The sequence below is a fragment of the Plecotus auritus genome (assembly GCF_963455305.1).
Source record: "Plecotus auritus genome assembly, chromosome: 7".
NCBI lineage: Eukaryota > Metazoa > Chordata > Mammalia > Chiroptera > Vespertilionidae > Plecotus > Plecotus auritus.
In genome coordinates, this window is record NC_137774.1 from 70,377,562 (window position 1) to 70,393,482 (window position 15,921).

The 15,921-nt window shown below is 46.2% G+C and overlaps 1 protein-coding gene across 5 annotated transcripts in view; it reads right to left on the reverse strand.

Moving 5' to 3' along the window:
• The window catches only part of IFT140 (intraflagellar transport 140), a 107,660-nt gene that overhangs the window by 42,871 nt on the left and 48,868 nt on the right, over positions 1-15,921 (reverse strand). For all 5 annotated transcript variants that reach the window (XM_080679083.1, XM_080679084.1, XM_080679087.1 and 2 more), the window contains exons 13-18: positions 15,306-15,433; positions 12,882-12,999; positions 10,890-11,020; positions 9,889-10,057; positions 8,260-8,391; positions 609-808 (exon numbers count right to left, since the gene is read on the reverse strand). In XM_080679083.1, the coding sequence (XP_080535209.1) occupies positions 609-808; positions 8,260-8,391; positions 9,889-10,057; positions 10,890-11,020; positions 12,882-12,999; positions 15,306-15,433 (878 nt within the window). The remainder of the gene's footprint in view (positions 1-608; positions 809-8,259; positions 8,392-9,888; positions 10,058-10,889; positions 11,021-12,881; positions 13,000-15,305; positions 15,434-15,921) is intronic.

Here is a 15,921-nt window from a genome sequence, read left to right on the forward strand (position 1 = left end):
TGTGGGGAGGGACTGCGGGAGTGCACTGAGCATCTGCCCCCTGGTGGTCAGTGCATGTCATAGCGACCAGTTGACCGGTCATTCGGTCAACCAGTCGTAAAGATTGCTTAGGCTTTTATATATATGTGTGTGTGTGTGTGTGTGTGTGTGTGTGTGTGTGTGTGTGTGTGTGTGTGTATATATATATATATATATATATATATATATCCTTTTTTTGTTTAGTAGCAATTGTTCCCAGAGGGACAGGTATTACAAATATTTAGCAACTGCAGAACTTTCTACTAGGAAGTGTCCAGAACACTATGAAATGAATCAAAACAACTAAATAACAGCCCAAGAGGCTCTAAGCATGGCAGAGGCTGAGAGCCAGGCTCACCTGCTCCCTACGCCCAGCTGTGCTGTGCCAAAACTCACTGCTCTACAGCATATGCCAGGCGTGTCTTGGTGCCTGCATGAATAGCGGCGTTTCACTGAGTGAAAAGACAGGGAATACAGCATGACAGAGTCACAGAAGTGTTAACGATCCTTAGAATCTCATATAGAAGGGGACAGAAAGTACCCGAAGAGTGTACATATCCCTTAGACACCTCCGAGAACGGAATCCTCACCTTTTGATGAGTTTGATAGATTTGAAAGCTTCATCCATGTCTCCAACAGCGATGAAGAAGCTGAAGTTGAGCATGGCATTCTGGGTGGCCTTGTCACAGTCCTCCAACCCCACGAAATCTCGCAGAGGCCTCCTGCCCACCATCTGGGGGATGCGGTTGTGCTGTGAATCCACCCAGTTGTCTCTGTCTGCTTCTCCTGGCTGATTGAGAAAGGGCACTGATTACCTGTCAGTTTATGTAAAGCTAATGTCTACACTAAGCCTCTCTCATATGTCAGCTATGGGGGTCCCTCTGCAGACAGATGTGGGCAGTCAGCAGGAGGCCCTGGCAAAGTCAACAAAATCAGTCCTCATTTGAAATCAGAGCTTTTGGCTCTGGTTTCAGACAGCAGATAAGCAAAGGCAAGTCTAAGCCCAGGAAATTGTTTTTCAATCTCTGGTTCCCTAATATCAACTTTTCAAAAGTTATAAAATAGTTGTGAAAATCCTCAGCCCTGGCTGGTGCACTCAGTGGTTAGAGCATTGCCAAGTTTGATTTCTGGTCAAGGGCATGTACCTGAGTTGCAGGTTTGATCCCCGGCCCCAGTTTGGGCACAAACAAGAGACAACCAATTGATGTATCTCTCTCACATCAATGTCTCTCTCTCCCCGCCTCCCTACATCCCTCCCTTCCACTCTCTAAAAATAAATGGAAAAAAAAATATCCTCAGGTGAGGACACACACACACACACACACACACACACACACACGAAAATCCCCACCTACCATGTTTGTTTTGTAAACTAGAAAAATTTTACTATCAAGTCAGACATGTACACACGTGCACAAGGTCTTAAGATGAAACAATGCCATCATGATTTCAGGTGGAATTTTCCAAAATGATAACCTGAATTAATGGAGTGTGCTCCACTGGTTTTTCTCAGAAGCAATGTCAACCTAGTGCAGAGCTCCCCAGAGAGGTGTGCGGAGAGAAAGAATGTCTGAGCAGAAACTCGATGTTATAGTGGCTGCCTGAGGCCTTTGTGTACCTGGCACCTTGAAATACAACCGACTGAGGGGACCAGCTCTGTCAACTATTGGCTTCCTTCCTGACTGCTGGGCACTGCTCTTGCCTGCACACCCACCGCTCTCTTCCAGGCTGCACAGCCCCCCCACAACACTCTCTGTCTTCCCCACTGTCTGCTTTTTTCTCTCTGCAGGATCCGTTTCACTGATGTACACACACGCTACCCTGTGTAAAACAGGGTCATGATCCATCCTCCTGGACCAGTGCCCCTGCATGTCACTGGTCCTGAATTTGTGCTACTCCATGATTTCTGCAAGGCTAGCCTCCACCACCTGCTCAGTTCCCAGCAGCTCTTCCTTCTCACTGCTGCCTCTCAAGTTCATCTGTGGTCCCCAACTTCAGGGGGTGCTTGACCGGGGCCTTGAGAAACTGGTAGGAAGTGTGGATGGCAAGACCCTTCTAGGCACCAGGGTTACATAAGCAAAGGCCCTGAGGCAACCCAGGGCAGCTTAAATTCAAAGTTCATGGCCATCTGTAGGATGGGTCACACTAGGCAGGAGGCTGAGGTTTGGACTGATTTTGCATGGAATGGGAAAACTTTGGAAATGTGCATGTACAATAAGCAAATGGCAATGATGACCACTGTGGTTTAACAATCACAGGGCAGGATTTGAGTTCCATCAGCCTTGCTGTGATCTAATCAGAGCCCTGCTCCTGTGAGCACACTCGGGAATTCTCGCAGAGGCACAAGCACCTGAGGGCCCTGCTTCGCCTGCTGCCTGCCCCAGCATTTACACCCACTCTCATTACAGCTCTTCGAGGAGAGACAATCACCTGCCCTGTCCACACATGGGAGCTAGGGGCCCAGGGCTGTTGACTCTCAAGTGTGGGGACAGAAACCTCCAGGAAGTGGCCAAGGGAAGTAAACACAGGTCAGTAATCAGAAAAAGAGCAGCTTTTAAAGAAATACAATGCTTTATGGCCATTCACCACAAGCACCTCAGAGTAAAATTAATAAGATTTCCTGCATTGCAAATGTAGGTAAGCTATTTCCTGTAAAGCAAACATCAGGTGACAGCCTGTTCCTGCCACATGTCTGGCCAGGACAAGCGCTCTGTGGTGACATGGGGGAGCTGATAGACATGCAGGTGAGGTGGGCAGTATTGTCATAGACAACTGTAGCTTAACATAAAGAAAGATCCTGAGAAAAGGGCAGAGTTAAGGTAACAGAGGATAAGTGGGGAGTCATCTTACACTGCATCACACATGTTTCCTCTATTGGACAACGAGGAGAGTAGCACAGAGAAGACAAGAAATGAGAGAAAGACACATAAAGGTGTGAGAGGAACCAGAGTCCACATGTGAGAACAACGGAGGGAAACGCAAGAGAAAGAATCCAAATGTCTCCACAACTTTCTGAGTTCTCACATCCAAGAGCAGAAAACGCCAAAGGAGCACGAAATGAAATTCAGAAAAACGCTCGTCTGGGGGAACCGATCTATTTCAAATAAGAGAGAGAGGGAAAAATGGCGGCGGAATAGACAGACGTGTTCCGAGCCTTGTCCCGGAGCAGAAAGAAAGAACAGCTGAGGGTCGCACGAGGAGTGTTTGTTGGCAAGTTGGGGGACAGCTGAACTCCAGAAGAAGGTGGGGGACTGCTAGACGGGGTTCCCCTGACCGGGCAGCCCCCACTGCGGCTGGGTTCCCTCCCGGAGTTACGGGCTTGGACGCGGAGTCTGTGCCATCTTGAACCAGAAAGTGGAGCTTATCGGAAGCCTGAGAATCCACAACTGCGGCACCCACAGAATAGCTGCGAGCCCCAGAACAACGCTCCCCAATTGGCGCAAACACACGGGTTCAGAGGAGCTCTACACTCCACCACAGAAAGGTCAGATTTCGCCTGGGATAAGGTGAGGTCTCTGGTCCCGGCGGGAGAGAGGAACGCGCGTTTTGCGGGAGCTGGAGGACCAGGTAAGTCTGTGCCTAGAAAAATCCGTGGCTGTTGGGGCTGGCGTGATCTGTGAATGTGGCAGGGTGTCCTCAGAGCTGCTAACAGAAGGGCTCTCTAAAAAGCAACCCATTTTGATCTGATGTGCAGGGACACCCTAAGAATTTCGGGGGTGTGCCGGCTGCCTAGACTTATGCGCAGCCCCGGAGTTCGCACACTTGGGCTTTTTCCTCTTCAAATCCTTGCTTCTGATTACTAAGCCCAATACATAGGATCACCCAGTTGGGGACACCCTGGGAGACTGCAGGGGAAAGTTGTTTTTCTGGAACCTGGGGATCGGAGCGGGGAATGACCATCGGAGAGCCAGCTCTGAGGCAGCCCACTCCCACAAACCGGTATTGAGTGCCACAGGGAAAGAAGGCTCTAACACTGCCTAGAGAGGCCATAGATAGACCCGGAAGTCAATCAAGAAACACTGCCACCCAGGGGCTGAATCACAAATTGACTCTTGTGTAATCAAAAATAAAGGAATACGAGAAATTAAGACACACTGCCTGCTTAAAATCAGGACTGGCTTACAACACTGAAGAGCAGTGGAACGCAGGGAACTGCAATACTGTCCGGACTGAGAAACAGGCGTGCCAAACAGAACAACAGAGGAAGTGAATGACCTTCACTACTCCACATTTTATTTTTATTTTTTTATTTTCATTTTTTGCATCTTTTACTCAAGAAACTAATTTTTTTCTTTTTTCCTCACTTGATTTTACCTTTTTAATTATTACATTTTTATTTTCAATCCGTATTATTACTACTGCTATTTTATCTTTTTTTTTTTTAAGTGTCATTTTATTTTCTCTTCATTTTATTTTGGGATTTACATTCTATTTTTATCTTTCCTTTAGCATCATTTTACTCTATCTCAACTCGACCTTTATGCCATCACTCTCTTCCTAACCTTCCCCTTTTCGGTGTCCTGTTTATCTTACCCCTTTCCTGCTTTAGATTTTCCCTATTCTTTCTGTTAACCCCTTGTTAAAATTTCACCCTACTTAAATATCTAATCTCCAATCTCCTGCTCCAAGTCCATACACACCTCTCTCTTCACTGTCTTAACTATCCAAAAAATTGTTTTTCTCTCTGTCCTTTTGTTGTTGTTTGCTTGAATGTAGATTATATCAAAATTTTATGCTTTTTTTGTGAGATTGTTTTGCTTATTCTTCTTTTGTTTATTTTTTGTTTGTTTTGTGCTTCTGTTTTCCCTTGCCTCACTCAATATTAGTTGGTGTTGTAGTTTGTATTAATCCCCAGGTACTTGTTGCTGGCATTTGCTGGGATCAGTGATTGTTCTATTGGAGTTCTATCCCCAATATATATAGTCTGTTCCCCTTTCTCTTAGTCTCTTTCTTGTCTCTTTTACTTTTTTTTTTCTTTCCCTTTTCCCAATTTCATTTTGACACTCCTTTTTTTTCTTCTTCTTTCTTTCTTTTTCCTCTTCTTCTTTCTCTCCTATCCCCTAATTTGCCTTTCTCTGGTGGTCATCTTTATTGGAGGTTATTAATATCGTGAATACATTTCTGTTCAGTGCCTTGTGTGTTGTACCTGGTAGTGCTGTATTTTGTGCCTTTAAATCAACGCAGGAGAGAGAGAACTACATAACCAGACACCCAGAGAAGAGAGACCATGGGGAGACAAAGAAACAGCCCGCATATGAAAGAAAAGCAGGCATCACCAGAAAAGGAAGTAAACGAAATGGAGGCAAGCAACCTTCCAGAAAAAGAATTCAGAGAAATGGTCATAAGGTGGCTGAAAAGAATGGAAGACAAATTCGACAATATGAGCAAGAACCAAGAGGAAATGAAGAAGAACCAAGAAGAAATGAAAAATGACATCGCTGCTGTAAAGAACTCAATAGAAAGCATCAAGAGTAGACTAGAAGAAGCAGAGGACCGCATCAGTGAGCTAGAAGACAAGATGGGAAAAAATACCCAAGTAGAGCAACTTCTAGAAAAAAAAATTAAAAGGCAGGAGGAGAGCCTAAGGGAACTTTGGGACAACACGAAACAAAACAACATCCGCATAATAGGGGTTCCAGAAGGAAAGGAAGCTGAGCAAGGAATAGAAAACCTCTTTGAAAAAATAATGACAGAAAATTTCCCTGATATAGGGAAGAAAAAACCCACACAAATCCAAGAAGCTCACAGAGTCCCAAGCAAAATGAACCCCAAAAGACCGACGCCAAGGCACATTATAATTAAATTGGCAAACACCAATGACAAAGTAAGAATCTTAAAAACGGCAAGAGAGAGACAGAAAGTTACATACAAAGGAACCCCCATCAGACTAGCAACTGATTTCTCAACAGAAACTCATCAGGCCAGAAGGGAATGGAATGAAATATACAAAGTCATGCAAAGGAAGGGTTTGAATCCAAGAATACTGTACCCAGCAAGGCTGTCAATCAAAATTGAAGGTGAAATCAGGAGCTTCACAGACAAAAAAGGACTAAGGGAATTTATTACCACCAAACCAGCAATGCAAGTAATGCTAAAGGGTCTGCTGTAAAAAAAAAAAAAAAGCAATAGGAAGCGAAGGAGGAACACAGGGGTAAAGAATAGGAATGGCGACAAATAAGTACCTATCAATAATAACTTTAAATGTAAATGGATTAAATGCCCCAATCAAAAGACATAGGGTAACGGATTGGATAAGAAAACATGACCCATATATCTGCTGTCTACAAGAAACCCACCTCAGAAAAAAAGACGCACACAGACTGAGGGTGAAGGGATGGAAAAAGGTTTTCCAGGCGAATGGAACTGAAAAAAAAAAGCTGGGGTAGTAATACTTATATCTGACAAATTAGATCTCAAAGTGAAGGACATAACAAGAGATAAGGAAGGCCACTTCATAATACTAAAGGGAGCAAGCCAACAAGAAGAAATAACTCTGGTAAACATATATGCACCCAATACAGGAGCACCCAAATACATAAAAAAACTCCTGGAGGATATCAAGGGAGAGATTGACAGCATTACAATCATAGTAGGAGACTTTAATACCCCACTATCACCATTGGACAAATCCTCTAAACAAAAAATCAGCAAAGAAACATCAATCCTAAATGACTCACTAGACCAGATGGAATTAATTGACATCTTCAGAACATTTCACCCCAAAGCCACAGAATACACATTCTTCTCAAGTGCACATGGGTCATTTTCAAAGATAGACCATATGTTGAGACATAGGCAAAGTCTCTTCAAATTCAAGAAGATAGAAATCATATCAAGCATCTTCTCAGACCACAGTGGCATAAAACTGGAAATCAACTATAATAAAAACAACCCAAAGAAATCAAACACATGGAGACTAAACAGCATGCTATTAAACCATGACTGGGTTACCAGAGAGATCAAGGAAGAAATAAAAAACATCATGGCAATACACAAATGACAATGAAAACACTACAATCCAAAATCTATGGGACACAGCAAAAGCAGTCTTGAGAGGGAAGTTCATAGCTCTACAAGCCTACTGCAAAAAACAAGAAACAATGGTAATAAATTACCTAACCCAACAACTCAAAGAGTTAGAAAAAGAGCAACAAGAAAAGCCCAGTGTAAGCAGAAGGAAGGAAATAATAAAGATCAGGGCAGAGATAAACGACATAGAGACCAAAGAAACAATACAAAATATCAACAAAACCAAGAGCTGGTTCTTTAAAAGGATAAACAAGATTGATGAACCTCTAGCCAGGCTCACCAAGAAGCAAAGAGAGAGGACCCAAATAAACAAAATCAGAAATGAAAGAGGTGAAATAACAACAGATCCCGCCGAAATACAAAGGATTATTTCAAATAAGAGACTGAGAAAACCTGCATCGACAGAGCACAGGGATTCTGGAAAAGTCACACGAGCCCATTCCCAATTTTCACAAAGATCATTCCATTTATCACAAGTAAATGTCAGTCCATACACTATTCATCATGCCAATGGCCATGCCATGTCATTTTATGTGGAATTTTTAGGGACATGGGAACCAACTGCGCCCAGATTTGTTGTTTCCATCACTCATGCCATGACACGTGCACTTTGGCAGTCTCAGAACCACAGACCCACACTCAGCTCGTCAGGGGACGTGCAGAGGCCAGGAGGCCATGCAGCTGAGGAGACCAAGTCCCAGGGAAGGCAAGTAACTCGGCCAAAGTAACCACTTTGGGGCATGAGCATGTATGTGCTGAAAACAAACCTGTTCCCTCACAGACTAAAAAACTACATGTATGTGACATGTACAAACATAGGTAAATACAGACACTTCTTGAAAGGCCACATGCCAGGCTGGTCACAGTGACCATCTCTGGGGGCTGGTTCTAAGGAGATTTGCATCATCTTTGGTCTTTCTTTTTCTGTAGCGTCTAAATTTTCTAGAAATACACAATTTAAAAAACACAGCTGAATAAAAAGGCAAGAGAACTGCAGGGTGTGGTGCCCTCGGGGGAGCCCCTGGGAGGACACCCACCTCCTCAGCACAGCTGTCTCCTGATCCTCCTGACACTTGCTGCAATTTCAGGGGACAAATCAGAGCAGATGTGTGCCTTGCTCAAGCAGAGGTGCCCAACTCCAGCGCTGGGGAGACCCAAGCCCAGCCCAGGAGAGGGACCCGAGAACACGCCTGGTGCTCACGAGACTCGCACCTTCCTCATGAAGTAATAATGGGGCACTTCCATCCCCAGGAGAGACTGGTAGGCGGGAGGCCGTGGGAAGCTGTCCTGAAGCAAGAAGCCATGCTCTTCGGAAATGAAGAAGGACAGAATCAACGCGTCCGCCTGGGAGAGGGAAAGATGGTTGTTAGTTTGGCAATAGACTTTACTATTTTGTGTCTAATTCCCATTTTCCTTGCCGAGGCATTTACATAGAACATAGATAAGACAGGATGAGCACATTCTGACACAGATAATCCACTCTCCCCCTGGGCATATGGCAATACCAGCCTCCATTACCATCTCCTGTACTTTGGAAAAACTGACACATCTTCTGGAAGGATGCACCTCATCCGGTTTGAGAGCCACTATGTCATTCTCACTGACTGATGTCCTTGTAGCAAAGACTAACATTCCCACCGAGCTGGTGATGGAAACTCAGAAGAGCTCTCATGTTTCAAAAGATATCCCCGCAGTTTCTTTACTCTGATTTAAAACCACCCAGAGCAACAATGATAAAAAGATTCCTGCCACAGCCTTCAAGGAAGAGGGAATGCACAGGGAGGAGGCGGGGGACTTGAGGATCCTGTCCCATGGGACTCAGAACAGCAGCTCCCGCCTGCAGCCCCTTCTGAACAGGAAAGCAACAGGAGGCCTCAGGTGCCGGAGCCTTTTCTTGCTGTGTGAATTCCTACACTTTCTCATCATCTTCATAAAAGACCCAAAGAGCTATCTGTTCAAACTGCTGGAAAGTGCTCTTCACGTGTACCAGTACACTCCATTGTCATCAATTTGCACGTTCTTATCACTTGTCTAGACTTGTCACCAGGCCCTCTACCATGAGGAAAATAAAATTCCTCGGGCAATGTCTTCGCTTCTCTCAACCCAATGAAGAGATGCTACCTCAATACACTTGCCCACTCAGTGTTTCAGAACCAATGGTTGGATCCACTTCTGAAAATCTTGGAGTATGGACAAAGATTGCTGATAATCTCAGGGCATCTGAAGGGAAATTCCTTCAGCAGGGAGACAAGCCTCCTAAAGTTAGAGGGCTGCTGTTCTTTGCCGACTTACTGAAGACCCTGCGTATAAATTCTCTTGGAAAGAGATGGGTTAGAAAGCAGCACAGCAAACCACTGGGAATGCTAGACATCCGTCCCACAATGCATAAGAACTGGAAAGTGTCAGAGTCCAAGCCCTTGGGATGCGGCCCTGAGAGTCATTAGGTGGGAGAGGGAGACCCTGCAGAGCTTGGGGAGCGGGTGGCGAGAGCAGAGAGTGTGACTGAGGCGAGGAGGCTGCTTTGGTCAGGATCGTCCTTGTCTGAGCGTCACGGCAGGTTGTGGAACGAATGAGGAGTTAGCATGCTGCCTCAGCGACTCAGTCACAGGACATGCTGACATCAAGTGGAGAGAGCAGAACAGAGTATTACACTGAGCCAGACAAGACAGAGGGTGGGCTCAGCCTCCTTGTGTACGCGCACGGGAGAGGCTACACAGGCACACATTGATGCTCCATGTGAATGAATTTCCCTGTAACTTTCCTATAAACCTTGTCACCAAGATTGTGCACCCACAGTCCAAAGTCCCCATGCCTCTAAACACAAATGTGGCTGTGCAGTACCGTGGGGCTGGCACTGTCCTTGGTGTGGGCCTTTCTGTCCGCGGGCTGCAGCTGGGCTCCTGTTACTTCCTGCACGGCCTCGCACACAAACAGCCTGGGCTCACTCTGATCCCAGAAGTGGCTCACAGGAACAAGATGCGCCAACCTCCCATCCCCGAAGGCATGGTTCCTGAAAGAGAGACCCATGGGAACCCATGAGAGAGTTCCTGTTCTCAGCCTCTGCAACATCTTCAGGCCAGTCATCAATCAGCGTCAGCAGGCCTCATCTGAGTTCCAGCCTGGGAGTACACTGGCACAATCATATTCTTTCACATTTAAAACAATTGGTTGAAAGAGTCTCAGTGGAGTCTAATGGGAGAGAGAATGAGGCTTGGGTTCTAGAGGTCACGTGGAAGGTCCCTGATGCTGGTCCCAAAGTCTGGGACAAGGGGGTGTACCTCAAGGTGGGACGGCACCCCCTGCTGGGCAGTTTTGCGCCTGGGGTCCAGTTCCAGCAGTGACCTGTGTGATGCAGTGCATTTACCCCTGGTCCCTCCCTCCTTTAAATCTCCCTGCTCTACAGGCCCAGAATGCAATGAAGAACTGGAGGGAGAAAAAAATGGGCTGGGTGGCAAAGAATGGATCAGATCTCAAAAGAAGGCAGGCAGCCCTGACCGGTTTGGCTCAGTGGATAGAGCATCAGCCTTCGGACTGAAGGGTCCCAGGTTCGATTCCGGTCAAGGGCATACCTTGGTTGCGGGCAGAGCCCCAGTAGGGGGTGTGCAGGAGGCAACTGATTGATGTTTTTCTCTCTCATCGATGTTTCTAGCTCTCTATCCCTCTTCCTTCCTCTCTGTGAAAAATCAATAAAATATATTTAAAAAAACAAACAAACAAACAAACAAACAAAAAAAAAAAACAAAAGAAGGCAGGCAACTGACAAAAGACAGTGAGCCCCACCCTACCCCAGGGAGTATGAAGTCAGGGACAGGCTCCATGTGCCTGTGTGGCCACAATCTTACTTCTTAGTTTCCTGCCCATTAAAGGACAATGTCTCTCTCTGATCAATCTGTCCCATCTTGAAGTCGAAGACGGTCACCGTGTCCATTTCCACATCATAGAAACAGATTTTGGAATCGGGGCTGCTGTCAGCCTAGGGGAAGAGAAACCAGAAGCTCACAGCACAAGTCTGAGAAAACCGGTCCTGGTGTCAATGACCCCCAGGGCACTCTGGCCAGAGTGTTTCCAGCATCAGAACTTGAATGTCAATTTACTGTCATCCCACAAAATGGTTGTTGAATTGTTACTTTATAATTTCAGAGAATTGAAAATAAACCCCCAAATATTGTGAAGGTCAACTACAGCTATCTAGCTGTTCTCAGTATTGACTTGAGTGTGATGTCATTTTAGCTGAGGCGGATTAACCACGGGAACAAGAAGGAGTCTGGATTCGGATAAACCATCTCTGATGCAGCTCCCTGGGGGGTGATTTGGCATCTGAGGAACTGCTCTGCACCCATGTTGAAGGAAAGAGGTTGCCCTCCCTCTGGGAATCTTCTCCCAAGTATCCAGGGCTCTGAACTCTCCCTCTCACCTGCTCACCAGCCAGGCTCATACTCCCCGCCTCTCTAAAGACATTCCCTTGATTAGGTCAACCCCATGCACCAGTCAACCTCTCTTGTTTGTTCTTCCCAAGTCCCAGCCCTTCTCCATACAGTCAGGGCGTGAGCAGGGCTCTCAGTCACAGCACAGCCAGCTACATCTTTGGACAAAGAATTTGTCTCAATCTCTTCACTCATTAAACAGGAAGTGTTAGGTGCAAGATGCCACAGCTACCACTGCGAATGCTATCATCTCACTCATCCTCTCTCCTTTGTTCTTGATCCTCACACGGAAAGGTACATGTGCACACACAAAAGAAACCAAGAAAAGGGAACCAGCTTGGTTGCTAGGGGCAACAAATGCCAAGAACTTAGGTAGACTTTATTCTATTAGAGTTCACACCTTGACTCCACTATCACCTTGTTTGGGAGCCTCCTGACCTCCCTGGACGGCAACTCCTCCCTGTTACTCGCTCTCCGGGCACTGGCACTGTCCTCCCAGCTCTCACCAGGGTTGTAAAAATGTACTTGTTTGCCTCACCCTTTAATCAATGTCTGTTCAACCACAGTGGGGAGTCAAATCCTCCTGTTTAACTGATCAATCTGTATCTACAGTGCCCAGCAAAGCGCACTGGTACATGGAAGCAATCCATAATCAACTCTTGAATGCATAACCAAGAGCATAAGCGAATGAAAACACGAACATGCTAGTTGGTGGCAAGGCACCAGCTACCTGGAGCAGGACAAACATGCCCTCCATCACCTTGCCTTCAGCCCTCCACGCAGGTGCCTACACCCTGACGTCACGCTATCTCCAACAATCCTGTGAACCCCTTGGGTCAAAAGAGTTTAGTTGGGCAATGAAAAAAGACAGAAAAGAGGAGAGGTGAGGGGTTCAGTAAAGAAGATACCCATTTCTGATGAAATAAGAAACGAAGAGCCCTGACTGGTTTGGCTCAGTGGATAGAGAGTCGGCCTGCGGACTGAGGGTCCCAGGTTCGATTCCCATCGAGGGCATGTACCTTGGTTGCGGGTACATCCCCAGTGGGAGTTGTGCAGGAGGCAGCTGATTGATGTTTCTCTCTCATCAATGTTTCTGACTCTCTATCCCTCTCCCTTCCCCTCTGTAAAAAATCAATAAAATATTAAAAAAAAAAAAAAGAAACAAAGAAAGGCAGGAAAAAATGGAAGCTGTGTAGGTGGGGAGGGCAAGGACAGCATCAGGTGGGAGAGGGCACAGGCAGGAGGAGAGGACACCCTGGAGAGGGGATGAAAGAGGAAGAGGAATGGAAGCTGGGATGCAAAGAGCCAGGAGTGGACGCAAAAGGCACAGACAGGAAGGCCCAGGGTCCTGTGAGAGCAACTAATGGAGACCGAGGAGAAGGCACAGAGGCCAGCCCCATGGGCACGCACCTTGCTGGGATGGATGCTGATCTTGTTGCCGTTGGCATTACATCTGAGCGACACAATGCCCCCCACACCAGGGACTAGCTCGGCCAGGTTCTTGCAGCTGCAGTGTACCTTCGCCTCCCTGCAGGAGGAGGACAGGGTCAGCACACACTCACTGAAGCGTTGCTGTGCACGGCAGGTCAGAGGAAAGCCCTGCTTCTCCAGTGACCCCAAACCTTTGTTCACAGAACTGAGTCCCACCCAATGGCCCAGCTGCTCTCACTCTGGGGTGCCTTTGCCACGGGAAACAGGCAATGGGCCAGGCTCAGAATACAGGGTGAATTTTTAAAGTTCTCATGTTCTTATCAGCAAATATGAATACGTAATTTCCTCTTCCTCCTGCCCCCTTGCGTTTCCCCTTGCAGCAATTTGCGATCTCTCCTTTCAGAATGGGATTGCTATATCACACTATTATAACTGCACTAGAGGCCTGGTGCATGAAAATTCATGCACTGGGGGAGAGCGGGAGTCCCTCAGCTCGGCCTGCCCCCTCTCACAGTCCAGGAGCCTATCCCTCGGCCCTGGAAGCCATCGTGGCTTTGTCCAGAAGACATCCGGTCTATCTGGTCTAATTAGCATATTACCCCTTTATTAGTATAGGTATGTTCCATCACAGGGATGAACTAAAATGTACTTAACTCCTCCCGTTTAGCTGGTTCTAGTTTGTTACCTATATAAACAACGCTGGGTTTGCTCATCATGATTTTTCTCTTTTACTTTATTTACTCTTCCTCAGTTCCTCCCTAACACCCTTTCTGTCCCGGATCCCAATGGGACCCACATGACTTCTGGTCATCAGGCCTCCTTAGGCTCCTCTGGGCTGGACTCCTGCTTTTGATGCCCATGCAGTTTTGAGGAGGACTGGTCAGCTGTTCTGTAGAGTGTCCCACCCCACAGTGGGAAGGAAGTGTCTAGTGTTTTTCTCATGCTTAGCCTGGGGTGTGGGTTTTAGGAGAAGAACCCAAAGGTACAGTGCCATTTCATCACATCACATCGGGGGTGTGTGCCATCGACATGACGAATCTGTGATGTTGATCCTGGTCTCTCCTCTCTGGGGTCATGTCTGTCAAGTTACTCCGTTCCCCCTCCCATACTGTCCCCTTTGGGAGGACATCACTTTGTACAGCCCACACTTACAAAGTGGGGTGTTGTGCTCCTCTCCATGGGGAGGAAATCTACATAAACTATTTGCAATTCTCCTGTAGATTATGTATCTCTTTTCCTCTACTTATTAACTTACTCGTCACTTATTTATATTAATATGAACTCACAGATATTTATTTTCTACTTTGGGTTCTAATACAATGCTGTTTTATTTATTTTGTTGCTCAAATTGTTCCAGCTTTCAGCTTGGGCCACTAGGAACTCTTTCGGGTGCTCCTATGTCCCCTGACACACCCCATCATTATATATATCTATATATGTGTATATATATATATATATATAGTAACACTTTCTTATTTCTGACACATAAAATACTCTGGGCTCATCTTGTATATTTGCTGCCTCAGTCCTAGAATCAGCCATTTCTTCAAGGACCCTGGTTCCTTTTTTTTGGAGATGCTGTTAGAAACCCTATCTGGACCCTGGTGTGCTGGTTGCTCTTGGGATGTCCTTGCCTCCAGGCCCTCAGCTGAGAGAACAAGAAGAGGGATGTGCACATATGTATAAATATCTTCATATGTATTCACTTATACCCATATTAAGCTAAACAAGACTTCAAACTTGTGTCTCCAGTTCTAATCCATCACCACAGAGATCACTCTTGCCTCCTCCCATGCTTGTTCCACCAAGCTCCAAACACCTTCCACCCATTCACTTCACTGCTCACTGCCAGCGTAGCAGTACCGGATTGTCACCCTGCACCCCTGTGGGAATTAACTTTGTCAACCAGAGCACCGTGCTGCGTGTAGTCCCTGTGCTTGTAGTCTTACAGTCGCCACTCATTCCCAAGTGGCTCAGGTCAGCCACACGCCCTCCAGTGGGCTTGTTTCATGCATTTGTAATACAGGTGGATGCTCTGTCACCTTCTGCATTCCATTCTGGGATCCCCCAATCTAAAAAATCTGTAAAAAAATGTGCACACGCTTTGCTCATTTTTGCTGAGAAGTTCTATGTGTTTTGACAAGCAGACCATGCTCTGTAGCTATCACACTGAAGTTTCCTTACCCTAAGAAATCCCTCATGCATCATCTGTTCAACCCCCCTCTTCTTCCCCATCATGGAAAGATTGAGAATTTAAGCCAAAACAGGTGTTTAAAAAATTTAGTGGCATGTTAATGTTGAAATGAGAACATAAAGAGTTTTCTAGCTCCTATCCATATCATACCCACCACATTATCTCCTAATTTTTCAAATGTAATACTTTCATTTGGACAAACACTGTACCTTCGGGAAAGATCAAAGCTTTTAAAGTGAGCCAAGTCTGTCCCGATGACCAGGTAATTTCCACAGATGTCAAGGAAGCATGGGTTCCCCTCCGTCTCAGAGAAGAGCAAGAGTTGTTTCACGGTCCCCTGAGGAAAGGAAAGGACAAGGAATTCAGAAAAGCTGCTGTGTAGCATTTCACTTCTATGACTAAACATTACTTGTCTTTACAGAGAATCTCATGTGCTCCACTCATCAGACAATGTACTGATGGCTGTGTGTGACCAGCACTCTGCTGGGCTCTAACACGACATAGGGAAGATGGCCCTGCCCTCCGGGAACCCCTCATGCTTACAGTCCTGAGAGGGAGACAGACATCAACTAGCTCAACAAGCAAATACACATGTAACCTCAACCTGAGAAAGTGCTAGAGAGGTAACAGGATGCTAATGGTGAGACGGTCAATCCCATCTGTTTGGGTTGATCTAGGAGGCCTTGTCTACATAGGTCTTAAGTGAAAGCTTCTGAAATACTATGTTGCTGGTGTCACATAAGTGGTTGCCTTTGGGTGGAGAGGTCAATGCGTGGATGGTAGTTACATCATGGGTACATTCCATTTGTGAAAACTCACTGAGCT